This window comes from Coregonus clupeaformis, unplaced genomic scaffold, assembly GCF_020615455.1.
Source record: "Coregonus clupeaformis isolate EN_2021a unplaced genomic scaffold, ASM2061545v1 scaf0100, whole genome shotgun sequence".
Classification (NCBI taxonomy): domain Eukaryota; kingdom Metazoa; phylum Chordata; class Actinopteri; order Salmoniformes; family Salmonidae; genus Coregonus; species Coregonus clupeaformis.
Window position 1 is genome coordinate 527,843 of NW_025533555.1, and position 27,173 is coordinate 555,015.

The 27,173-nt window shown below is 47.6% G+C and overlaps 1 protein-coding gene across 1 annotated transcript; it reads right to left on the minus strand.

Annotated features, from left to right (window-relative positions):
• Positions 1–14,637: 14,637 nt before the first annotated feature.
• On the minus strand, positions 14,638–22,603 carry LOC121551195 (neuronal pentraxin-1-like). The gene is made up of 5 exons (XM_041863741.1): positions 22,092–22,603; positions 21,455–21,662; positions 20,029–20,273; positions 19,554–19,733; positions 14,638–16,754 (listed from the first exon to the last, which is right to left on the minus strand). The coding sequence occupies exons 1-5, from the start codon at positions 22,527–22,529 to the stop codon at positions 16,533–16,535; spliced, it is 1,293 nt and encodes a 430-aa protein (XP_041719675.1). The 5' UTR covers positions 22,530–22,603; the 3' UTR covers positions 14,638–16,532.
• Positions 22,604–27,173: the final 4,570 nt, after the last annotated feature.

The following is a 27,173-nucleotide window of genomic DNA, read 5'->3' on the forward strand; positions in this document are numbered from 1 at the left end:
GACCAGAAATGCTTAGCATAATAAGGTTTGATTGGAACAGTGATCTAGTGCTTGTGCTTGCTCAAACAAGCTGGGAAGGAGTTTTAAACTAACTACAAAGGAGTTTCACAAGGCCTTTAATGGTAGGGTTTACATCAATGGTAATTGGTGATATTGGACTTCTCAGGGTCACCCTTCATTCAGCCTCTCTAGGAAACTCCCATTGGTCTAAGGCCACTCCCACCCACTTGGGGTATTGATCATTTGACCAACGACAGATAGTCATACTGGATGTAGTGCTTCTATGACCTCTTTCTGATGATGTCATGTTTTTCCAAGCTCTACAGCTGCCCTATCAGACGCGCTAACCCTCTAACCACTTGTACTGTCATGGACCAACATTCTTATCAACAATCCAATACCCACCTCCTAAGGTTTTCCTATTTGTCACAAGAAGTAAGGATCATATTCAACATTAAGATGACCTTTGCATAATTTCCTCCTCTCCTCTCTGCTGACCCACATTGAGGGGCTGTTTACCCACCCTGGTCATGAATTTTTCATCAGGCTCTGGTCACTGGTGGGACAGTGCCTGGCTTTTTCTCATTACGTAGTCAAAGCAGGTGGAAGATGGCAGGAGAGAGAGAGATCTTGTTAGCTGCCACCTTCGTACAGTCATAGCTAGCTGGATGCAGACGGCAAGGTCACACAGGCCAACCGGCCAAGCTTGTCAGCTGGACCAGGGATCTGTGAGAAAACCATAGTGGTCAGAGCTATGGACACACATACAAACACAAATACAATTAATAATTTAGGGCAGATCATTCTATGGGTGAGCCAACTGTATGCAGTACTCGTCCCCTCCCATCACATGTCAAAGGCTCTATTAGCTGTGAATGGGATGACCTGCCAGTGTGGAGTGTGAGTCAAAGTGTCAGGGACAGGGTCTATTGGGTAGTTGGGTATGTAGCTGTCACGCGTGCTGTAGGTGGGTGTAGTGGTGGAATCAAACGCAGGACACCGAAGTATAGTCCAACAGACTTTAGTAACTCTCCAACAAGGAAATACGAGAACACTTGCCCGTAGGCGAAATAACGCACGAAGGCGCACAAAACAAATGCGCACTACACAGGTGCGTAAACACTCCACGCAGTGGAGGGAAGCTCAACCGAGCGAAATAGCGAACATCAGCCCTACACACGACAGACAAAAATCAATAACACACAACACCTGACAAACACAACGAGAACTAAATAGGACACTAATGACACTAAATGAAAACAGGTGTGACAACAATCAGACAAAAGCAAACGAACATGAAACATACAACGGTGGCAGCTAGTATTCCGGAGACAACGAACGCCGAAGCCTGCCCGAACAAGGGAGAGAGGCAGCCTCGGCCGAAACCGTGACAGTACCCCCCTTGACGCGCGGCTCCAGACGTGCGCCGACTCCGGCCTCGGGGAGCGACCCGGAGGACGCGGAGCAGGGTGCGTCGGGTTCCCACGATGGAATTCCGTCAGGAGAGACGGGTCCAAAATGTCTCTCCTCGGCACCCAGCACCGCTCCTCCGGACCGTACCCCTCCCACTCCACTAGATACTGGAGACCCCCCATCCGACGTCTCGAATCCAAGATGGACCTCACGGAGTACGCCGGTGCCCCCTCGATGTCCAATGGGGGCGGAGGAGTCTCCCTGATCTCACTTTCTTGGAGTGGGCCAGCTACCACCGGCTTTAAATGGCCCTACAAACCGCCGACCCAGTTTCCGACAGGGCAGGCGGAGGGGCAGGTTCCTGGTAGAGAGCCAGACTCGATCACCAGGTGCGTACACCGGTCCCTCACTGTGGTGGAGATCGGCGCTCGCCTTATGACGTCGGAGGGCCCGCTGCAGGTGGACGTGTGCAGCGTTCCATGTCTCCTCCGAGCGCCTCGCCCACTCATCCACCGCAGGAGCCTCGATCTGGCTCTGCTGCCAGGGTGCCAGAACCGGCTGGTAACCCAACACACATTGGAAAGGGGGTTAGGTTAGTGGAGGAATGGCGTAGGGAATTCTGGGCCATTTCGGCCCAGGGAACGTACCTTGCCCACTCCTCCGGCCGGTCCTGGCAGTATGTTCTAAGAAACCTGCCCACATCCTGGTTTACACGTTCCACCTGCCCATTACTCTCCGGGTGGTAACCCGAGGTGAGGCTCACCGAGACCCCCAACCGCTCCATAAAGGCCCTCCAGACTCTGGAGGTAAATTGGGGACCTCGATCAGACACAATATCCTCGGGTACCCCGTAGTGCCGGAACACATGGGTGAATAGGGCTTCGGCAGTTTGCAGGGCGGTAGGAAGACCCGGCATGGGGAGCAAACGACAGGCCTTAGAAAACCGGTCCACAACGACCAGTATAGTGGTATTCCCCTGTGAGGGAGGAAGGTCAGTAAGGAAATCCACCGAGAGGTGGGACCATGGTCGTTGTGGCACGGGCAGGGGTAGTAACTTACCCCTAGGCAGATGTCTAGGCGCCTTACACTGGGCGCACACCGAGCAGGAGGAAACATAAACCCTCACATCCCTTGCCAACGTGGGCCACCAGTACTTGGCACTAAGACAGTGCACTGTCCGGCCGATACCCGGATGTCCAGAGGAGGGTGACGTGTGAGCCCAATAGATCAATCGATCCCGAACCTCGAGCGGAACGTACTTCCGACCCTCCGGGCACTGTGGTGGACTAGGGTCGGTGCGTAACGCCCGCTCGAGCTCAGCATCGACCTCCCACACTACCGGTGCCACCAGACACGACTCCGGCAGTATGGGAGTGGGCTCCACGGACCTCTCCTCCGTGTCATACCGCCGAGACAGCGCATCTGCCTTACCGTTCTGGGACCCAGGGATGTACGTGATCTTAAACGTAAACCGGGTCAAAAACATATTCCATCTAGCCTGCCGAGGGTTTAGCCTCTCGCTGCCCGGATGTACTCCAGGTTACGGTGGTCCGTCAAAATGAGGAAAGGGTGTTGAGCCCCCTCAAGCCAGTGCCTCCACACCTTTAGGGCCTGTACCACGGCTAACAGCTCCCTGTCCCCTACGTCATAGTTTCGCTCCGCCGGACTGAGCTTCTTGGAATAAAAGGCACAGGGGCGGAGTTTAGGTGGCGCGCCTGATCTTTGTGAAAGCACGGCTCCTATACCGGCCTCAGACGCGTCCACCTCTACCTGAAATGGTAAAGAGGGATCCGGATGCGCCAGCACTGGAGCCGAGGTAAACAGGTCCTTCAGCCTCCCAAATGCCCTGTCCGCCTCGGCAGACCACTGCAGACGCACCGGGCCCCCCTTCAAGAGAGACGTGATGGGAGCTGCCACCTGTCCAAAAACCCCGGATAAACCTCCGGTAGTAATTCGCAAACCCCAAAAACTGCTGCACCTCCTTCACAGTGGTTGGTGTTTGCCAATTACGCACGGCTGACACCCGGTCTACCTCCATCTTCACCCCTGACGCAGACAACTGATACCCCAAAAAGGAGACCGACTCCTGGAAAAACAGACACTTCTCTGCCTTAACATACAGGTCGTGCTCCACCAGCCTCCGCAACACTCTGCGCACCAGGGCCACATGCTCGACACGGGTAGGCGAGTACACGAGAATGTCATCTATGTACACCACGACCCCCTGCCCCTGCATGTCCCTGAAGATCTCATCCACGAATGATTGGAAAACTGACGGAGCGTTCATCAACCCGTATGGCATGACAAGATACTCGTAATGGCCCGAGGTGGTACTAAAGGCTGTCTTCCATTCATCGCCCTCCCTGATGCGCACCAAGTTGTACGCGCTCCTGAGATCTAATTTAGTGAAGAAACGCGCCCCATGCAAGGACTCAGTCATGGTCGCAATCAGCGGGAGTGGATAACTGTACTTCACCGTGATCTGATTGAGACCACGGTAATCGATGCATGGGCGCAAACCACCATCCTTCTTCTTCACAAAAAAGAAACTCGAGGATGCAGGGGAAGTGGAAGGCCGTATGTATCCTTGTCTCAGAGATTCGTCTATGTAAGTCTCCATAGCTTTCTTCTCCTCCTGAGACAGAGGATACACATGGCTCCGTGGGAGCGCAGCTCCTGCCTGGAGGTCTATCGCACAATCTCCCTGCCTATGGGGGCGGCAACTGCGTTGCCCTCGACTTACTAAACGCAATAGCCAAATCCCCATACTCAGGGGGAACGTGCAATGCGGGCACCTGGTTTGGACTCTCCACCGAGGTAGCCCCTACGGAAACGCCTAAACATCTACCCACACACTGGGCAGACCACTCCATCAGAGCCCTCTCCTGCCACGAAATAGATGGGTTATGGGTACTCAACCAGGGCATGCCCAGCACCACCGGATACGCAGGAGAGTCAATCAGAAATAGCTGAATCATCTCCTGATGACCCCCTGCGCACACATCCTAAGTGGCGCAGTGACCTCCCTGATCAAGCCCGCACCCAACGGACGGCTATCTAGGGCATGAACGGGGAAAGGGACATCAACAGGAAGAAGGGGAATCCCTAAAGCTAAACAAAATTTCTTATCAATAAAATTCCCAGCCGCGCCTGAATCTACCAGCGCCTTATGCTGGGAATGAGGTGCTACCTGTGGAAAACTCACAGGCAAACAGAAATGTACAATAGAGAGATCTGGGTGAGTGGGGCGCCTACTCACCTGGAAGGAATCCCCAGTGCGGGACCTGTCGTCCTCTCCCCTAGGAGGCCATCCCCAGCACCTAGCCGCGGTGTGTCCTCCCGACCACAGTTGGTGCAGGGGATGGACCCCCTAGTGCTCGACCCCTCCTCTCTCTAGCGCCAGCACCCCCGAGCTCCATGGGACACGGCTCGGAGGCGCTGGAGGGTGAAATGGTCGGACCCCCCTCGGAACGTCCGCGGGTAGCTAGTAGGTTATCCAGCCTGATGGACATGTCGACCAACTGGTCGAACGAGAGGCTGGTGTCCCTACAAGCCAGCTCCCGACGGACGTCCTCTCGTAGACTACACCTGTAGTGATCGACGAGAGCCCGATCATTCCACCCTGCATCTGCCGCTAGAGTACGGAATTCGAGGGCGAACTCTTGAGCACTCCTCCTCCCCTGCCGGAGGAAGACCAGACGCTCCCCCGCCGCTTTCCCCTCCGGGGGATGGTCAAACACCGCCCTAAAGCGGCGGGAGAACTCGTCGTACGTGATGGTGTCCGCGTCGATCCTCCTCCACTCCGCGTTGGCCCATTCCAATGCCTTCCCGGAAAGGCAGGAGATCAGGGCGGACACGCTCTCATGTCCCGAGGGCGCCGGGTGCACGGTGGCCAGGTACAGCTCCACCTGGAGAAGGAATCCCTGACACCCGGCCGCGGTTCCATCGTAGGACCTCGGGAGCGAGAGTCGGACTCCTCGGGGTTCCGGTGCTGGAATGGGCGGACTGGCCGATGGTGCTGGCAGGGAGGGTGGCGGTGGAGGCGTTCCCCAGCCTCGAATGGTGGTGATCACCTCCTGCAGTGCGGTCCCCATCTGCAGGATCTGGTCCCGTTGTTCCCGAACCTGGTCCTCCAGCGTCGTCTGGGCTGCTGCGGCTCCTGCTGATTCCATTTTAAGGTGTGTTATTCTGTCACGCGTGCTGTAGGTGGGTGTAGTGGTGGAATCAAACGCAGGACACCGAAGTATAGTCCAACAGACTTTAGTAACTCTCCAACAAGGAAATACGAGAACACTTGCCCGTAGGCGAAATAACGCACGAAGGCGCACAAAACAAATGCGCACTACACAGGTGCGTAAACACTCCACGCAGTGGAGGGAAGCTCAACCGAGCGAAATAGCGAACATCAGCCCTACACACGACAGACAAAAATCAATAACACACAACACCTGACAAACACAACGAGAACTAAATAGGACACTAATGACACTAAATGAAAACAGGTGTGACAACAATCAGACAAAAGCAAGCGAACATGAAACATACAACGGTGGCAGCTAGTATTCCGGAGACAACGAACGCCGAAGCCTGCCCGAACAAGGGAGAGAGGCAGCCTCGGCCGAAACCGTGACAGTAGCACTGTTGTGTGGAGCGTGGTACAGTGAGGGAAAAAAGTATTTGACCCCCTGCTGATGTTGTACGTTTGCCCACTGAAAAATAAATTATCAGTCTATAATTTTAATGGTAGGTTTATTTGAACAGTGAGAGACAGAATAACAACAAAAGAAATCCAGAAAAATGCATGTCAAAAATGTTATGAATTGATTTGCATTTTAATGAGGGAAATAAGTATTTGACCCCTCTGCAAAACATGACTTAGTACTTGGTGGCAAAACCCTTGTTGGCAATCACAGAGGTCAGACGTTTCTTGTATTTGGCCACCAGGTTTGCATACATCTCAGGAAGGATTTTGTTCCACTCCTCTTTGCAGATCTTCTCCAAGTCATTAAGGTTTCGAGGCTGTCACGAGTTGCTAAGCCAGAACCCAGAAGCAGACCAGGACAAGGTAAGTTGAAACGAAGGTGAGTGTTTATTTACAAATTCAAGAGTGATGCTGAATAATCCAGGGAACAGAGCGGGCGGCGTTGATTAGTTGTTGGGGGTGCAGTGGTTGATCCCATCCTGGGTCGGCAGCCGCCGACCACCAGGCAGAGGTTGGATGAAGGTTCCGGACGGGTGACTGCAGATGGAACAAAACGGGGGTAAGTAAGCAACAAACCAACAAGGTGCAAAAACAACAAAACTAACGCTAGGCTCTAAGACTGATACTCTGGTAAACCTACTGTTCATGGCTAACGATCCGGCAGGGAATGGATGTTAGGCCAGAGCCTAAGAAGGGTGATGATCAGGACCAGGTGTGCAGATTGCTGATGGGATGCAGGTGCGGAAATCAAGAGAGCTCCCCGGAGCGTTCCAGAACCCTCGGGGAAACTGGAGATCCCGAGCAGAAAAAACTAGTCCACAGACAGGACCCGACTCAGACTGCCGGGATCGTTACAGTACCCCCCCCTCCGACGAACGCCACCGGGCGGACTCCCGGAGCGCCAGGATGGAGGCGGTGAAGTCACGGATGAGGTCAGCATCTAGGATCTGTCGCGCGGAATCCAACTCCTCTCTTCAGGACCATACCCCTCCCAATCCACGAGATACTGGAAACCCCGGCCCCGCCGTCTGGAATCCATGATGCGTCGCACCGTGTAGGCAGGACCACCTCCGATCATCCGAGGAGGAGGAGGAGGAGGCGGAGGAGGCAACAGAGGACTGAGGAAAACCGGCTTGAGGCAGGAGACATGAAAGGTGGGATGGACTCTGAGCGTCCTCGGGAGTTTGAGTCGAACTGCCACCGGATTGATCACCTTCTCCACCACAAACGGACCAATGAACTTCGGTAACAACTTCCTAGACTCAGTCCGTAGAAGGAAGATCCCGTGTCGCCAACCAGACCCTATCTCCGATGGTGTAGGTGGGAGCGGGGATCCGGCGACGATTCGCCTGGAGCTGATACCGGTCCGGAAACTCTAAAGAGTGCCTTTCTGGCCCGATGCCAGGTCCGGTGGCAACAGCGAATATGGGCCTGAACAGAAGGCACTGAGAGCTCCTTCTCCTGAGAAGGGAACAAGGGAGGTTGGTAGCCATACAGGCACTGGAAGGGAGACATCCCAGTGGCCGATGTAGGGAGAGTATTGTGGGCATACTCAACCCAAGGCAACTGAGAGACCCAGGAGGTGGGGTTGGAAGAGGCCAGGCAGCGTAGCGTGATTCCATCTTCTGGTTGGCTCTCTCCGCCTGACCATTAGATTGGGGGTGAAAACCAGATGTGAGACTGACTGTAGCTCCAATGGCCAAACAGAAGGACTTCCAGACAGCAGAGGTAAACTGAGGGCCACGGTCGGAAAACGATATCACTGGGCAACCCGTGGACCCTGAAAACCTCCCCTAACCAGGATCTCGGACGTCTCGAGGCAGAGGGAAGCTTGGCAATTGGCACAAAGTGGGCGAACTTGCTGAATCTGTCCACGATAGTCAGAACGACCGTGTTCCCCTCAGAAGCGGGCAACCCAGTGACAAAGTCCAGGGCCAGATGCGACCATGGTCGCCGGGGAATAGGAAGGGGGTGAAGTAGTCCAGAGCTGGGCCGATTGGTACCCTTATTCTGCGCACACACTGGACAGGCAGCAACATAACCCCGAGTATCCTCGGCCATGGCAGGCCACCAAAAACGTCTGCGAAGAAACGCCATCGTCCGAGCCACGCCAGGGTGACAAGCCATCTTGCTGGCGTGGGACCATTTGAGGACCGCAGGGACGAACCGACTCAGGCACAAACAACCGACCCGGGTGGACCGTTACGGGTCCGGGCTGCGTCCGAAGAGCCGCCATCACCTCCTCCTCAATCTTCCACCTAACAGCTCCCACGACGCAGTTCCGGGGAGAATTGTCTCGGTCTTGGACCCACTCTCCTCCGTCTTGGAGAACATCCGAGACAAGGCGTCCGCCTTGCCGTTCTTAGATCCAGGTCGGAACGTCAGGGAAAACTTGAATCGTCCGAAAAACAACGCCCACCTGGCCTGACGGGAGTTGAGAGCGTTTAGCCGATTGCACGTAAGCAAGATTCTTGTGGTCAGTCCAGACAATAAACGGTTGCTCCGCCCCCTCCAACCAGTGGCGCCACTCCTCCAAGGGCAAGTTTCACCGTGAGAAGCTCCCGGTTACCCACATCGTAATTCCTCTCCGCAGGCGAAAGGCGACGAGAGTAGTAGGCGCAGGGATGGAGTTTACTGTCCGTGGAGCACGCTGCGACAGGATGGCGCCAACTCCCACATCAGACGCGTCCACTTCAACGACGAACTGACGGGCCGTGTCCGGTTGAGAGAGAATCGGTGCGTTGGTGAATCGCCTCTTCAAATCCAGAAACGCTCGATCCGCCTCCGGATTCCACTTGAAGGTCCTGATACTGGAAGTCAAGGCAGTTAACGGAGCGGCCACACGGCTGTAATCCCGGATGAATCTGCGGTAGAAATTCGCAAACCCCAAAAATCTCTGGAGCTGCAATCTCGTACCGGGCTGGGCCCATTCCAGAACCGCTCTAACCTTCTCCTGGTCCATCCTAATCTCTCCCCTGGAGATGATGTACCCGAGAAAGGATGTCGTGTGGGCGTGAAACTCGCACTTCTCGGCCTTCACGAACAGGCGATTCTCCAACAATCGCTGCAGAACCTGCCGGACATGCTGGACGTGGTCGGAAGGTTCCTTCGAGAAGATCAGAATGTCATCCAGGTAAACAAACACAAAGAGACCGATCATATCTCTCAGGACGTCGTTCACCATACTCTGGAATACCGCTGGAGCATTGGTCAGTCCAAACGGCATCACCTGATACTCGAAGTGACCCATCGGTGTATTGAAACCCGTCAACCACTCGTCCCCCTCTCTGATCCGGACCATGTGATACGCATTGCGTAGGTCTAGCTTGGTGAACACCGTAGCACCCTGTAAGGAGTCGAAGGCAGAACTCATCAAGGGCAGGGGATACTTGTTCTTGACCGTGATGTCATTCAACCCCCGATAATCAATACACGGTCGAAGAGAGCCATCCTTCTTACCCACAAAGAAGAATCCTGCCCCCAGGGGTGATGACGAGGGACGAACGAGACCAGCAGCTAGGGACTCCTTGATGTAGGTCTCCAAAGCCTCACGTTCAGGTCGGGAGATACTGTATAACCTTCCCTTGGGGTAGACAGCTCCAGGGAACAGGTTGATGGCACAATCATATGGTCGGTGGGGAGGGAGTGACAGAGCCTTCTGCTTACTGAAAACTTCCCCAAATCGTGATATGTCTCGGGAACCAGGGGACAAATCTGGGGGTTTAGCCTCAATCACCTGACTGGGAACCGAATGGGGGCAGGCAGTCTTGAGACAGTTAGCATGACAATCAAGGCTCCAACTCGTTACCTTGCCCGTCACCCAATCGAACGTGGGATTGTGTTCCTTCAGCCAGGGGTATCCAAGGACCAGAGGAACATGGGAAGACGGCAGAATGAAGAATGAAATCATCTCAGAATGATTCCCGACAACAGCATCTTAACCGGTTCAGTCCTCATCGTGATACGTGCCAGACTACTGCCGTCCAGAGTGGTAGCTTCAATGGCTTCCGGCAATTGCTCCTTGGAAAGCCCCAGCTGTTCCACCAACTCGGCATCTAGAAAGCTTCCATCGGCACCTGAATCGACAAAGCGTTAATCGCTAAGCTCTGATTCCTGTTCATAAGGGTAGCCGGGAAACGGGGTCTGACAGAGGTATTGAGAGGTCGAAACTGGCTCGCTAAAAGTCCTCCCAACTTTAGCGAGCCGCGCAGTTTGACGAACCCGACTGGAACCTGAGAAGCTGATCGGTTGGACGGAACCCATTGCTTCTCCCTCCTTCGCTCTCGGACTCGATTATCCACCCGAATAGACAAGGCTACCAAGCTGTCCAGGTCACTAGGCTCCGGATAGGAGATCAACTCATCCTTGAGCTGCTCCGACAGACCCTGGTAAAAGGCTGCTTGCAGAGCCTCCTCATTCCACCCACTCTCCACAGCCAACGTCTTGAACTCGATCACGAAGTCGGCCACGCTGCGAAGTTCCTTGGCGAAGCGAAAACAGGCGCCTAGCTCGTCCCTCCCTCGGACGGAATGGTCGAAGAGCTTCCTCATCTCGGCCGTGAACCCCTGGTATGAAGCCATGCAGGGATCCTGTCGTTCCCAAACGGCTGAAGCCCACTCCAGCGCTCGACCACGCAGCAACTCAATCACAAAGGCTATCCTAGCCTTGTCTGGTGGCATAAGAGTAGGGCTGTAGATCGAACACTAATCCACACTGCATAAGGAAGGAACGGCATCTTCCCAGCTCCCCTCATATTTATCCGGCGTCGGAACCTTGGGCTCACGGAAGGACACAGCTTCAGAAGCGGCAGGCGAGACGGGTGAAACCGGTAGTGGATCCTCCACCGGAAACTTGCGTTGGTTCTGGACCTCCGTCAGACCGGTAGAAAGGTTCCGAACTGACAACGCGATCTCCTGTAGTACCGTGCTATGATGGCCCAACATCTTCTCCTGCTGGGTAATGGCATGGCGAACAGAGTCCAGGTCCGCTGGGTTCATTACTGGCCGGATCGTTCTGTCACGAGTTGCTAAGCCAGAACCCAGAAGCAGACCAGGACAAGGTAAGTTGAAACGAAGGTGAGTGTTTATTTACAAATTCAAGAGTGATGCTGAATAATCCAGGGAACAGAGCGGGCGGCGTTGATTAGTTGTTGGGGGTGCAGTGGTTGATCCCATCCTGGGTCGGCAGCCGCCCGACCACCAGGCAGAGGTTGGATGAAGGTTCCGGACGGGTGACTGCAGATGGAACAAAACGGGGGTAAGTAAGCAACAAACCAACAAGGTGCAAAAACAACAAAACTAACGCTAGGCTCTAAGACTGATACTCTGGTAAACCTACTGTTCATGGCTAACGATCCGGCAGGGAATGGATGTTAGGCCAGAGCCTAAGAAGGGTGATGATCAGGACCAGGTGTGCAGATTGCTGATGGGATGCAGGTGCGGAAATCAAGAGAGCTCCCCGGAGCGTTCCAGAACCCTCGGGAAACTGGAGATCCCGAGCAGAAAAAACTAGTCCACAGACAGGACCCGACTCAGACTGCCGGGATCGTTACAGAGGCTGACGTTTGGCAACTCAAACCTTCAGCTCCCTCCACAGATATTACTGTTCGTTGACTGTCTGTTGAGAGCCAATTACCTTTGAGTTGTGGATTTGAGTTTCAAGCAATGAGATGCTGAAGTACACCTGTAGTAGGATATTGGGTTCCCAGTGCAGCACTGTGAGCTTGTTATCCATGTTGCCTCCAGCTACCAGCCTTTACCTGTTCAAAACTGCCCCAGTGTTATTCTTACTGCTCCTACTGCGTCACAGCAAGGGAGAGAGAAGAAGTGTTTCTGAATTTGGTGAAAAACTGGAGTTGGTTGTTAGATTTCAGACCATGAGATATACAGTACCAGTCAAAAGTTTGGACACGTACTCATTCAAGGGTTTTCTTTATAAAAAATAAAAAACTATTTTCTACATTGTAGAATAAAAGTGAAGACATCACAACTATGAAATAACACATATGGAATCATGTAGTAACCACAAAAGTGTTAAACAAATCAAAATATGTTTTATATTTGAGATTCTTCAAAGTAGACCCTTTGCCTTGATGACAGCTTTGCACAGGCATTCTCTCAACCAGTTTCATGAGGTGGTCACCTGGAATGCATTTCAATTAACAGGTGTGCCCTGTTAAAAGTTCATTTGTGGAATTTCTTTCCTTCTTAATGCGTTTGAGCCAATCAGTTGTGTTGTGACAAGGTACGGGTGATATACAGAAGATAGCCCTATTTGGTAAAAGACCAAGTCCATATTATAGCAAGAACAGCTCAAATAAGCAAAGAGAAACGACAGTCCATCATTACTTTAATACCTGAAGGTCACTTTGAACGTTTCTTCAAGTGCAGTCGCAAAAACCATCAAGGCACACTTAACCAGCATGGCTACCACAGCATTCTGCAGCAATACGCCATCCCATCTGGTTTGAGCTTAGTGGGACTAACATTTGTTATTCAACAGGACAATGACCAAACACACCTCCAGGCTGTGTAAGGGCTATTTTACCAAGAAGGAGAGTGATGGAGTGCTGCATCAGATGACCTGGCCTCCACAATCACCCGACCTCAACCCAATTGAGATGGTTTGGGATTAGTTGGACCGCAGAGTGAAGGAAAAGCAGCCAACAAGTGCTCAGCATATGTGGGAACTCCTTCAAAAATGTTGGAAAAGGATTCCAGGTGAAGCTGGTTGAGAGAATGCCAAGAGTGTGCAAAGCTGTCATTAAGTCAAAGGGTGGCTACTTTGAAGAATCTAAAATCTAAAATATATTTTGATTTGTTTAACACTTTTTTGGTTACTACATGATTCTATATGTGTTATTTCATAGTTTTGATGTCTTCACTATTATTCTACAATGTAGAAAATAGTAAAAATAAAGAAAAACCCTTGAATGAGTAGGTGTGTTCAAACTTTTGGCTGGTACTGTACCTTTGTCCTTGGGTGTAACAGCAGAATAAGGACAAACAGATGTGGAGGAGATGACTCTGATAGGAACCTTACATCAGAATAGTAGTGCTATTGGCCATGTAGTACTGACCAGAGGCCCGTCCCTCCTGTCCAGCTAGGCTAAAAATACACCTCAGAACATCTGGGCCAGGATTTGGGTCAGACCAAAAAAAGCCTGCTCCAGACCAGACACACATGGTCTAGAGGTGAAGACAAGGATGACCTATTCTATCTCTGGTCTATTTCTGGCCAGTGCTCCAGAGGCCACTCAGAGGCTGAGGTCATTCAGGGGATAGAGAGAGAGCCTGCCTGCTGTTCTCCACCACAGTAGGAATGATCTCTGTAACCCAACTCCACCTGTGTCCAGAGCAGCAGGCGGTAATGGCTATGGGATATGTGTAGGCTACAGCAGGATGGCACCTGGGGAAAAGACTGTTGATGTTCAGATGTGGTCCATGTCCCAGAGGTGGATCATGGGAAGCCCACCACTCAACTGAGGTGGCTTTACCATGAATTATCGACCTGGCCTCATTACTGAGTTCCTGAACCCTACTAGCTATATGTCAAGCCCTGCCAATGGAACCATTTACTACCGGTTTTACATAGAATTTCTGTGATTGTATATGGGATACAGGATACATTAATAATAATAATAATATGATACATTGCAATGGAGATTGTGACAACGGCCCTTGTTTTAGATGTATCCGTTTTAAAATCCTTTGCCTGTAGTTTTTCACTGCCTCTTATGCAAAGTGTAACAACCAGGTGCTATTTTGATTGAGTGGAGCCCTTTATTCTACACTTTGGTATGTTGCTGTGCTCCTGCTGTCATTCTTTATTATAATTGGACCTTATTCCACTGTCTCACGTCAGTCAAGTGTTTGTATGTAAGGAAATGGGCATGTCGTCTGCGTATCTCAGTTAAACTCTTTTCTCCCTGTCGTCGATTCAAAGCTATTGCTAATAGACATCAAGCTTCAAAATAATTGTGTGTTTGTGTTCTTGCTTGCTTGCATGCTTGTGTATGTGTATTTTTATGTCAGGAGGACAGAATATTTCCCAGGTAGCTCTTGACCTTGGTGGCAATAGGCTGCACCTTGAGATGTTGTCTGGGTCGCGATGGCTGGGAGATTTATTCAGTGCTAATGAGGACTACCTTTTCTTTAAAGGAGGCAGATGGCGTTGACCTTCTCTAGCCTCTCCGGCGTCCTGGGCACAACTTTTAGGATTCAACATTTAGGGTTCCCATAAGAAGAGAGCGGTAGTGCTGTTCCACCACTGACCACTGATGCCACATACTGAAACCCAGGCCTCTCAATGCCTCTCAGTTTGTGCATATAAAGGGAAATAAAAGGGAGTGGTGTAGAGAGGTCTCTGAACCTGCCATTGATTCTTGACCATAGGTTTCACAATGTTCATTGAGACTATAGAGAAATGTAAGAGGACTCTCATATGCTGCCAAAAGCATGTGTAGGCCTGTGGCATGAATGGGTTACTCTGTGACAGTAATGTAACACTCACACAGGGAAAGATTCAGGTATCACAATTTTATTTAAAAAATTAGAACTTTTTCATATTTCAGTGTCGCCATGCTTTGAGCATATAACAATACAGTATAAAATCTCAACCCAAAAGGAGGATAGTAAAAGCAGATTTTGACGATGCTGCTGCAGCAATTAGTTAAGTCATGCTGTTACTGTACAGATAACATTCCCATTAAAGTACAAACACCTCAATGAATTGCTTTTAAGTACAATAATCATCGTATTATCCAACATAATGTGTTATGATAATAAATATCTCTTTTGGAAATAAATCTCGTTGTAGGCCTACAGGAAAATAAATACGACACAAAATACTTCGCAAATCATAATGAATGTGCTGAGTTATTTCAACATCCCAAGGCACCCAGGCTTGTATGTTGGCAATAAATATGTCATTCTTTACACAAAATCAAGCAGGTGGTGATAGAGAAAGATAGCAATAGGGCAGAAAGCTGTGTCTGTTTCATAACCGTTGAAGTATACATTCCTTTTCAAGTCTACCCATCGTTCACAGTGAAAATCCCAGGCAGTGGGAATATAAATAAAATCGCATGATTCGTTGAAATGCGTGTCCCCAGTCCTATAAAAACAAGGCAACAGTAAACATGTCATCCCCACGAATGATGCAGCGCCCCCCTTGGGCCAATCAGCGTAATTTTGTAAATGATATATCTCTATGGCAAGACACATCATTCACACAAGTTTCGTTAAAATCGGGCCAGTGGTGTCTGAGATATCGTGTGTGACTAATGTACGTACAGTTGATTACTATAGCGCCCCCCTTGTGCCAATCAGTGTAATTTTGTGAATGTTGGATCTCTATGGCAAGAGGCATCATTCACCCAAGTTTCGTCAAAATCGGGCCAGTGGTGTCTGAGATATCGCATGGGTTAGCTAGACTCATCACTCTGAGTCATATGTTGAGTCTTGACAGCGTTTGTTACAATACGAATATTCTTCACTGATTTGTGCCAGACCATGCCCACATAAATGTTTATTGGTCAATAGTGGCCATGTTGTTTTAGGTACTAGTCTGGAAAATATTGCCATGGATGCCACATATCAAGTTTCATGCAGAGCGGTCATTCGGTGCCAGAAGAGTAGCGTTTTAAGTGTTTCACAAAATTCAAAATAGCGGAAAATCCATCATGGCGAAGCTTATGGGTCCCTAATGCAAATTTGTTTATTTTGAGGAGAGGGACCTATGTACCGAATTTCATTACTTTAGATCAAACGGGGTAATGGGCATGACCTTTCAACGTTAGCATTTTAAATATTTAACATTTCTTGTTATAGCGCCATCATCTGGCCAATCAGTGTAATTTTGTAAATGCCGGATATCTAATGCAAGACGCATCATTCAAGTTTCATCACAACCGGGCCAGTGCTGTCTGAGATATCGCGCGTGACTAACGTACGACCGCACTAACGTACTAATCGACGGAGACAGATCCACAGTGCCCTCCCCGATTTCATTGTGGGGGACAACTACACGGTCACCAATTCTACTGATGGTGGACGTTCTATGTCGGGGAGTGCTGTCTGCGTCTGCACTGCGTCGTGGTGATACGCTGGCCGGTATGTGTCAATTGCTCTGAAGACCATGAGATAACAAACCGGCCTGTCAAACGAAGCACTTTGAAGCATCCAACCAGATGCCAAAACTATCCAACTGAAGTATCCAAGATGAACAAGAAGGTCATGTTCTTATTTTAGACAGGTAGAAATCTAGTAAGTGTCCACACATAAAGTATTCAATATCTATAACAAATCCAGATGTCATTTACTGAAATAAATGCGTCTTTATCTATCAAATCAGACGCATTATCAACAGAGACTTTAACACACGCATTTCTTATTGGCTTTTCACTTTTCCCTGCAGTTCAGTTGAGTTGACGACAAGCCTCAAATGTCCACTTGGAGGCTCCTCCGTAAATATCAATGCTGCTCTCCAACCACGAAAACACGTTGCCTATCTGCGCTTTGCTGCTGCAAGTCGCCAGGTTGTATATCTCTCCAATAGACAACTTCCGATCCCAGATATGAAAATTCGCCAGGTCTCCAACAAAAGCTTGTGTAGCGTCAAAGCCCCCTCCAAGCGTATCCTGTGGAAAATAATATAGAATTAATGAAGATGGATATTCTGCTAACACAAAGGAAAGCAATTATTTCAAGTTAACCTTTGGAGTTAATTTGTCCATTAAATAATGTATACATGCTTCCATCCCTGTGGCTTGTTAGAAGAAACCAAGGCTAGCTCATATATCAAATTAGTAGACTTTTTCATTTATCCAGATTATTGTTTTATCTAATGAATCACGTTCCCATGCAAACGGCTTTTCATTTTGCCATTGCAGTGTGAGCTGATAAATCAGAATTTGGGTTGCCCTGTTTCATCAGCCTGGCCTCAGAGCCATACAAAACATACGTTTACGTATTTCTGAGCACCTCCAAGACATTTGATACCTAGTAATGGTGTAGTTACTTTAGATAGTAAGGGAGGTTGGTCGGGGAGGATGGGTGGGAGTAATCTGTGACCGTCTAGCAATCCAAAGGTTGTGTGATCTAGTCACGTTGGGGACAACTGTAGCATTTTAACTAACTCTTCCTTTAACCCTTATACGAAACCTAACCCATTTCACCTAACCTGCTACGTAAATTCTCCTAACTTTTGTTGTTTTAGTTCTCCTAACCTTTTATAGAAGTTATCCTAAACTTTGTCGTTTGTTCCCCTAACCGCCAACGTAAATACTCCCCATAATTGTCCTTTGTTGTTAAGGCGCAGTAAGCAACCTGGTCTCAGAGAAAGACGTATAATAGTATACACCCCCCAGATGTAGTATAATGTACTTCATCCAATTCGTATGCCATTGTATGACCGGGTAAGATGTATAATACTATACATCCTATAAATCGTATGATATTGTACGACCGCTATTACATTCATAATGTAAACTAACGTAATGTACGTAATGTTATATATCATACTAAATGGAGTGTTACATATTTACCTACAGAATGATACAAATTGCCCTGAGGCCATGTTGGTTTTGTGCGTAATAAGGATATTTCCTCACACTCCCAGTGGCTAGAGCTGCAGCTTTCAGGGAACAGGACACTAATCCGGACACTTATAAGAAATACGCCCTCCGACGAAAGCGTCAGTACAGGACCAAGATCGAATCCTATTACAACGGCTCTGATGCTCGTCGATGTGACAGGGCTTGCAAACTATCACGGATTACAAAGGGAACCCAGCTGCGAGCTGTCCAGTGATGCGAGCCTACCAGACGAGCTAAATACCTTCTATGCTCACTTCGAGGCTAGCAACACTGAACTATGCATGAGAGCACGTGCTGTTCCAGACGACTGTGTGTTCACGCACTCCGTAGCCGATGTGAGTAAGACCTTTAAATATGCTAACATTCACAAGGCTGCAGGGCCAGATGTATTACCAGGGCGCGTACTCAGAGCATGAGCTGACCACCTGGCAAGTGTCTTCACTGACATTTTCAACCTCTCCCTGACCCAGTCTGTAATACCTACATGTTTCAAGCAGACCACCATAGTCCCTGTGCCCAAGAACGCCAAGGTAGCCTGTCTAAATGACTCTCGCCCCGTAGCACACATCTGTAGCCATGAAATGCTTTGAATGGCTGGTCATGGCTCACATCAACACCATCATCCCAGACAACCTGGACCCACTCCAATTGGCATACCACCCCAACAGATCCACGGAGGACCCTCAGGGGCAGTGTGGTGCCAGGACAACAACCTATCCCTCAACATCAGCAAGAAAAGGAGCTGATTGTGGACTACAGGAAATGGAGGGCCGAGTATGCCTCCATCCACATCGACAGGGCTGTAGTGGAGCAGGTCAAGAGGTTCAAGTTCCTCGGTTTCCACATCACTAAGGAATTATCATGGTCCACACACACCAACACAGTCGTGAAGAGGGCAGGACAATGTCTCTTCCCCCTCAGGAGGCTGAAAAGATTTGTCATGGGCCCTTAGATCCTCAAAACGTTCTACAGCTGCACCATTGAGAGCATCTTGACTGGCTGCATCACCGCTTGATATGGCAACTGCTTGGCATTCGACCACAAGGCGTTACAGAGAGTAGTGCATACGGCCCAGTACATCACTGGGGCCGAGCTCCCTGCCATCCAGGACCTCTATACCAGGCGGTGTCAGAGGAACACCCAAGTCATAGACTGTTCTCTCGGCAAGCGGTGCCGATGCACCAAGTCTGGAACCAAGAGGACCCTGAACAGCTTCTACCCACAAGCCATAAGAGTGCTAAATAGGTTGTTAAAAAGTTAACTAATAGCTACCCGGACTATCTGCATTGACCCTTTTTGCACTAACTCTTTTGACTCATCACATACGCTGCTGTTACTGTTTATTATCTATCTTGTTGCCCAGTCACTTTATCCCTACCTATATGTACATATCTACCTCAATTACCTTGTACCCCTGCACATCGACTCAGTACTGGTACCCCGTGTAGAAAGCCAAGTTATCGTTATTCATTGTGTATTTATTCCTTGTGTTATTATTTTTCAGATTTCTTCTCTCTGCATTGTTGGGAAGGGCCCATAAGTAAGCATTTCACTGTTAGTCTAAACTTGTTGTTTACGAAGCATGTGACAAATACAATTTATTTGATTGATTTGATTTGATAATTCATCCAAATTCATGCATAAATGGGAACATTCCTGCATCTTATTATGGAACCTGAGATTCAGCGGCTCAGGTTTTTAATTGATGCATAAGCCTATTCCTCTCTCAAGGTCTGGCTGATGCTATGTTTATGCTATAGGCCATCTCCCTTTTGATATTATGACCTAAGGTACTAAAGTGTATTGTGTAAAAACTGACCATTAAAATTGTAATGGACATACCTGTTCTTGTCCCAATATCAGAACACCTTGTGGTTTGATTGGATGGTATGGAGCCAGATTTTCTCCACTGCCCCTCATGACTCCATCTTGGAAAGCCTCCCATACTCCATCTCGAGTTGTCCATGTGACACAGATGTGATGCCACTTCCCGTCGTTGATAATGAATGGTAATTTAGCTACCTGGAATGGATTTCAGTGTTTTCTTTTAGTATATGCATGGGTAGAGTAATTTTTTTCATCACTGCAGCAAACTAAAATCACAAGGCGTGCATACTTATTAAAAAGCTTGAGGCCTTATAGTCAGTGTGGTCTAATTCAAAAATTAGATTTCATTGTAGTTTGCAGTGCTGGCATTCAGGCTACCATCAGCATGTTCACACAATAAGAATAATTGTGATGCAATACTCTGCTTTCAAATAATATTCTTTATACTGTTGGTGATATATGCATCACGTAAAATAACATGTGAGCATACCTTGTCATTGATGAGTATCTCCATAGGATTATTCCCCCACTCAATCAGCACCAGCTCGTTGGCCTGCCCTGGCACTGCGTAGGAGAACGGCGTGCCCACCCCAGGTGACGCATTGGATTTGAGCCACATGCATACAGTGAATGCATACATCTCAGGGAGACTCTTCTTCACTTTGGCATACATGTAGTTGGTCCTCAACGGGAATGTCAGCTGGAATTTATCCAGCGGCCTGTTTTCTTTCTGACCTGTAAACAAAACAGAGGTCAAGGTTAAAGATGTCACCTGTCACAACAATTATTGTGGGCTAGCCTAGGCCTATAGAAGCAGTGCTTGACTTGGGCAGGAGCTCACCAGTACTGAGTACTGGCACCTCAAATGTTCTACTGCTTGAGCTCCTGTTCCTCTTATAGAATATTAGCTCAAAAATATTGTGGAGCTCCTGCACCTAAATATAAACAGTACCAGCACCTAAAATGAGTACCGAAACCTATTTCAGGCCAGTATGAAAAATGTATGCACTCACTAACTGTAAGTTGCTCTGGATAAGAGCGCCTGCTAAATGACTAAAATGTAAATGTAAAAGTCAAGTGAAGAAGTTATAGCCTTTTAAATCGGCTATCTGAGTGACACCAATTTGTTGGACATCAAAGCTGGGACATTAGTCATGGCTTTAACAACCAACTGTGATTGTCGGGTCAAGATTGTAATTTTTTTGAAGGTTGTAAAGTATGTCACTGAGCATCACATAATGCGCAGGGGAGATTTGCAGCGGATTGCTGCTGAAGGTTGAATGATCAATGTAGTTGTACAACATAATCCTGTTTCTTGTGGTTCCACGTTTTTTTCTGCGGCATGATAGGCATCACAACAAAGCGGTGGGAATAGCGGTCCTGCTCTCTCCTCACCCCTCCCTCGCGCCTTTACAACCGTGTTTGTTGCCCGCTTTAACGAGCCGGAGCTTTATGCCCTAGGGTCCTGGCGAACTTTGCTCTGCTCAAAGGGCTCGTGGTGCAAGTGGAGACGGCTGTTCCATTAGAATGTAATGATTTGATCTGCATGAATTAAGGGAAAAGTGCTGAATCCAGAAGGCTGCACCATCCCCCTTTTACGGATTCCTTAAACAGTAAATCACCTTCTTAAACCATACATCTTTGTGAAATTGGATATGCAAAGCAATGCAGCTATTCACAGGATCCCATCCCCTCCCATCTCACTGAGTCTCCTGCGACACTATGGACACCAGCCATATTACCAATTGATTCCGTATCTTGACATGAATCTATTCATTAGTAATAAACACCACTTCAGTTGGATTTGAAAGGTCCCCCAATAGTACTTCCCGAATAGCTCGTTTTTTTTTTTAAACGGCAATACTAATTGGATAAACTATGCCGGCCAAGTATTTGGCGCGTTTTTGAGCTCGCACCTTTCTCGAGGTCGGTGATTCTCTGGTGCAGGGATGTGAGTGTTGACTCCACTCTACCGCGCTGCTCCGTCTCGTTCCGCATCCCAGGTTTGCCATCTTCTATACTGTTCACGCGGGATAACACCTGCTTCTCCAAATCGTCGATTTTACTCTGAAGCAGGTCTTTCAGACTGTTCGCCTGGACCGAGTTGTTGTTCCGACTGAATTGCTGTGGAATGAAATAATTATTCGTTAAAAAAACGTTTAAATAACACTGAGAAACATTACAACCCATATGCTGAGGGACATCGTAAGGCTAATGCCAGATTAACTTCTTTAGAGCTTATTGCCCTGTGGAGTTAGCAACCTGGTAGCCTACATCAAGCAACTAAATTCGTCTCCGGCAAGGTGTCTGTCCTCTGCATGACTTGTTAAGTTTCACGATTAGTGCAGAGTATTAGGCTACATGGTGGAGGGCTGTTCACCCCTGGAAGTAAATGTGACGACAAAGTACAATAAAAGAAGGGCGGCAGTGTGAGTTGGACAGGACAGTGCAACGTGCTTTAACCCATAGTGTAAACATGTCGTTTTTCAACCAAAATGAGTGGTGAAATGTATAAAGGCTATTATTTCGTTAAGATTATGGTTCACCACATACCTCGAGATTTTCTAATCTCTGCTTTAGAGATTGTAAAGTCTGCGATAGTTGCGCCAAAGTGTCCGAGGGACCCCTTGATACATCCCCCATAGTATTTTTGGTTCCCGTCTCTTTTCTCCTTCCCCCAGGTCCGGGCTCAGGTGCACTCTGGCCCTCACAGCGAGTTAACTTGGAAGTCAGTTCTCTGATAGTCTCTTTTTGGTTCATAATGGTCTCCTTCTGCTGTAGGACGGTCTCCCGGAGCTGCATTACAGTGGTCTTCAGATTCTCTCCAGGCATACTGTTTTGCAAGGTAGCGGCGCATATGTCCACATCCTTCGGCACGGACGTGCAAATAAATTGAGTCTGTCCACCACCAAAGTCTTGGCACGAACCCTCCACGAATAAGTAAGAAAGTATAAAAAGTTTCCAAGAGATTGCCTTTTTAATGGCTTGCATTTCGCCGTGTGTGTTGTGTTGCTTTTGGTTCAGAGCAGCGGTGGTGTGTTGCGAGTGATTTCAGGTCCACGGAGCTGTTCCTTTTTGTTGTAATCCGTCTCTGGCGCGCGCCCGGTTTATATAGCGCGCGTGGTCTGCGCTGAGCAGATTCACCGCATCACGGAGAGCGCAGGAATCACACTCTCGCAGTTTATTCGCTTCTCGAAGTCAAGGTGGAAGGAGCGTCACGCTCAAAGATGAATCTCGAGGCTCCCGGATGCTAAATCATTCATCGTGACGACATTATGTAATTTCTTAATGTGTATTATTCATTTAAAATTTGCGGATTGGTAGACAGCAATGGCATGACTTTGTATCAGGAGAGTCAGCTGTGTTCGTTTTGTGCATATAGGCAAAACCGACAGAACTGAATTCACATCGGAAGGAAGTTCAGGGACCCTTCAGCTCACACAGCATGGCTTTCCCCTGTGACCTGTGACACTGACAGCTACATAGCCATTTTCTCATGTTACAATATTTATAATAGATAACATGGTTTGCATGTTTACAGCAGCCAGCACAGACATTAACATAAATATAATTACACTAGCTGCAGTTGTATTCCCATCAGTGGCTGCATTTCTTTGACTATCACACCCAGGTTTATTAGAATGTTGTGAAGTGGTATTTGGTACATTGCATGATTTGCCATTGAACAGTATAATTTTGATTAAACTTAAAAATAATTGAATGCTCTAAATTAATATGTTCAGAATCTTCTTCATCTGTTGTCAAGCTGATCCACCTTAAGTCAGGCCCCTCACTCAGACATGGTGGTTTGTCAGTGACTCAGTGGTAATACCCAGACTGATGTCCTATGGGGTGTCAGCCTGTGAGGCCCTTTGGGCATCTGGTGCACTGATTCCCTGAGTGTGTTACATCCATGCCATGGGGGGGACGACGACAATACTACAAAGTGTCAACACAGTCTGCAGTATTTGTAATCATCTCAATAATTCAGTCCCTAAAAATGACTTAATATATCCCTTAGCCTTTTGCTACTTCAATTATTCAGGGAGAGCAATATTACTTTTTTGGTTGCCTACTCAGCCTTTATTAATGATATCAGTGTTGAAAATCAAATGAAAACAGATTGAATAAGTAATGAAAACATATTGGAGCTTAGATTAAAATTGATTCTCTTTAGGCAACTGCAGAATTGTGTACAGTATAATGGACAATGCGAGTCTATGTGATGGAAGGACATGGAGGACAGAGAGGTATTAAACCTATAACACCTTCACTGACCTCACAAATTACGCCTTCTATCCCCAGGGAAACTCATACCACTAACACGTTTTATTGTGGAAGTGTTCCTAGATTTGTGCCTACAGACAACTTGTTCCCTGAGCAATGATCACATACCAAGTTATTGAGATGAAGATTCTATACATGTTTAGTGCTTACTTTGAATGCTGTAAGTGCTGCACCTGAATGCCAAAGTGTTTCAACTCCTATCAGCTGACAGTCCTAGATAGTCTTACCATGAGGTACACTATACAGTGCCTTGCAAAAGTATTCATCCCCCTTAGCGTTTTTCATATTTTGTTGCATTACAACCTGTAATTTAAATTGATTTTTATTTGGATTTCATGTAATGGACATACACAAAATAGTCCAAATTGGTGAAGTGAAATGAAAAAAAGAACTTGTTTCAAAAAATTCTACATAATAAATAACGGAAAAGTGGTGCGTGCATATGTATTCACCTCCTTTGCTATGAAGCCCCTAAATAAGATCTGGTGCAACCAATTACCTTCAGAAGTGACATAATTAGTTAAATAAAGTCCACCTGTGTGCAATCTAAGTGTCACATAATCTCAGTATATATACACCTGTTCTGAAAGGCCCCAGAGTCTGCAACACCACTAAGCAAGGGGCAACACCAAGCAAGCGGCACCATGAAGACCAAGGAGCTCTCCAAACAGGTCAGGGACAAAGTTGTGGAGAAGTACAGATCAGGGTTGGGTTATAAAAAAATATAACAGGTTTCCCTCAAGAATTTCCCTGTATTTAGCACCATCCATCATTCCTTCAATTCTGACCAGTTTCCCAGTCCCTGCCTATGAAAAACATCCCCACAGCATGATGCTGCCACCACCATGCTTCACTGTGAGGATGGTGTTCTCGGGGTGATGAGAGGTGTTGGGTTTGCGCCAGACATAACGTTTTTCTTGATGGCCAAACAGCTCACTTTCATCTGACCAGAGTACCTTCTTCCATATGTTTGGGGAGTCTCCCACATGCGTTTTGGCGAACACCAAACGTGTTTGCTTATTTTTTTCTTTAAGGAATAGCTTTTTTCTGGCCACTCTTCCGTAAAGCCCAGCTCTGTGGAGTGTACGGCTTAAAGTGGTCCTATGGACAGATATTCCAATCTCCGCTGTGGAGCTTTGCCTCTCCTTCAGGGTTATCTTTGGTCTCTTTGTTGCCTGTCTGATTAATGCCCTCCTTGCCTGGTCCGTGAGTTTTGGTGGGCAGCCCTCTCTTGGCAGGTTTGTTGTGGTGCCATATTCTTTAAATTTTTTAATAATGGATTTAATGGTGCTCCGTGGGATGTTCAAAGTTTCTGATATTTTTTTATAACCCAACCCTGATCTGTACTTCTCCACAACTTTGTCCCTGACCTGTTTGGAGTGCTCCTTGGTCTTCATGGTGTCGCTTGCTTGGTGGTGCCCCTTGCTTAGTGGTGTTGCAGACTCTGGGGCCTTTCAGAACAGGTGTATATATACTGAGATCATGTGACAGATCATGTGACACTTAGATTGCACACAGGTGGACTTTATTTAACTAATTATGTCACTTCTGAAGATAATTGGTTGCACCAGATCTTATTTAGGGGCTTCATAGCAAAGGGGGTGAATAAATATGCACGCACCATTTTCCATTATTTATTTAGAATTCTTTTCATTTCACTTCACCAATTTGGACTATTTTGTGTATGTCCATTACATGAAATCCAAATAAAAATCCATTTAAGTTACTGATTCCTGCCACCAAAAAAAGTGGCAAAAATAGCTTTTCAGCTCTTCTGGGCCGTTGAAGAGATGGAATGGAAGACTACATTTAGGGTTACGTAATTGTCTGAGTGTTTCATAACAGGCTGTAAGGGGCAAACCTGGAAAGGGTGAAGTAGTGCTGTCATAAGAAATGGTTGGAATTCACAACTCACAGTCGTTGATGATGTAAAATGTTTCACCAAGTTTTTATGGATTGGAAGATGGAGGCGCATATATTCTGCTCTGCCTCGTGTGAGCTCAAGCAAAAGTCAAAACTATCTCTAACCCTCTTCCGCTAACTAGCCCTAGGCCACTGTAAATATTTTACGGTCGCATTAATGCTTTTTACCAAAACCAAATGTTTTTCAAACCATGAGTGCAGTAATGTATTTTGCTGAACCCTATTACCCTATAGGAGCTCATACAGAATGCTCCAGACACATTACTGATGGCTTTGCCTTTGGCTGTCTGTCACTTGTCTAAGAGGCGGCAGGTAGCCTAGCGGTTAAGAGCGTTGGGCCAGTAACCGAAAGGTCGCTGCTTTGAATCTCCAAGCTGACTATGTGAAAAATCTGTCAATGTGCCCTTGAGCAAGGCACTTAACCCTAATTGGTCCAGGGGTGCCGTATTACTATGGCTGACCCTGTAAAACAACACATTTCACTGCACCTATCCAGTGTACGTGACAATAAAGTGTATACATTTTTTAAGATGATAGTAGACTGTCATTCTACTTTTGATAGTTGTAAGTGCTCTGTCTCCAATAGTCTTTGTAGTGACCTAGCCCTGTTCACTGCTCTGACAGTGTCCAAGAACAAATACACACAATGGTTTTCCTTATTGGAGGTTAAACTCTTACATAACATATCTACCCACCAACTAAATGATATCTGGGTGATTACATTGAATCTAATAGGTTGAAAAATAAATAAAAGCTACTTGCAGAAATGTCCAATTATTTAGCTAATAGGGAAAACACAGCCCATTGTATTTCATTTTACATTTACATTTTAGTCATTTAGCAGACGCTCTTATCCAGAGCGACTTACAGTTAGTGCATACCATTTTTCATACTGGCCCCCCGCGGGAATCGAACCCACAACCCTGGCGTTGCAAACGCCATGCTCTACCAACTGAGCTACATCCCTGCCATTTCAAATGTATAACATTATTGTTATCCACACCTACATGTAATGTACCTATTGGGACCCCTTGACTACATTTTCCAGCATAGCTAAATGTCCAGTAGCCTATCACTCATTATACAGTTGAAGTCGGAAGTTTACATACACCTTAGCCAAATATATTTCAACTCAGTTTTGCACAATTCCTGACATTTAACCCTAGTAAAAATTCCCTGTCTTAGGTCAGTTAGGATCACCACTTTATTTTAAGAATGTGAAATGTCAGAATAATAGTAGAGAGAATGATTTATTTCAGCTTTCATCACATTTCCAGTGGGTCAGAAGTTTACATACTCAATTAGTATTTGGTAGCATTGCCTTTAAATTCTTTAACTTTGGTCAAACGTTTCGGGTAGCCTTCCACAAGCTTCCCACAATAAGTTGGGTGAATTTTGGCCCATTCCTCCTGACAGAGCTGGTGT

Coding starts and splice junctions, on each gene's coding strand:
- LOC121551195 (XM_041863741.1), bottom strand. CDS start 22,529: ATGCAAGCCATTAAAAAGGCAATCTCTTGGAAACTTTTTATACTTTCT. Junction 21,663..22,091: donor AGAGATTAGAAAATCTCGAG/GTATGTGGTGAA, acceptor TTCATTCCACAG/CAATTCAGTCGGAACAACAA. Junction 20,274..21,454: donor AATCACCGACCTCGAGAAAG/GTGCGAGCTCAA, acceptor TTTTGTTTACAG/GTCAGAAAGAAAACAGGCCG.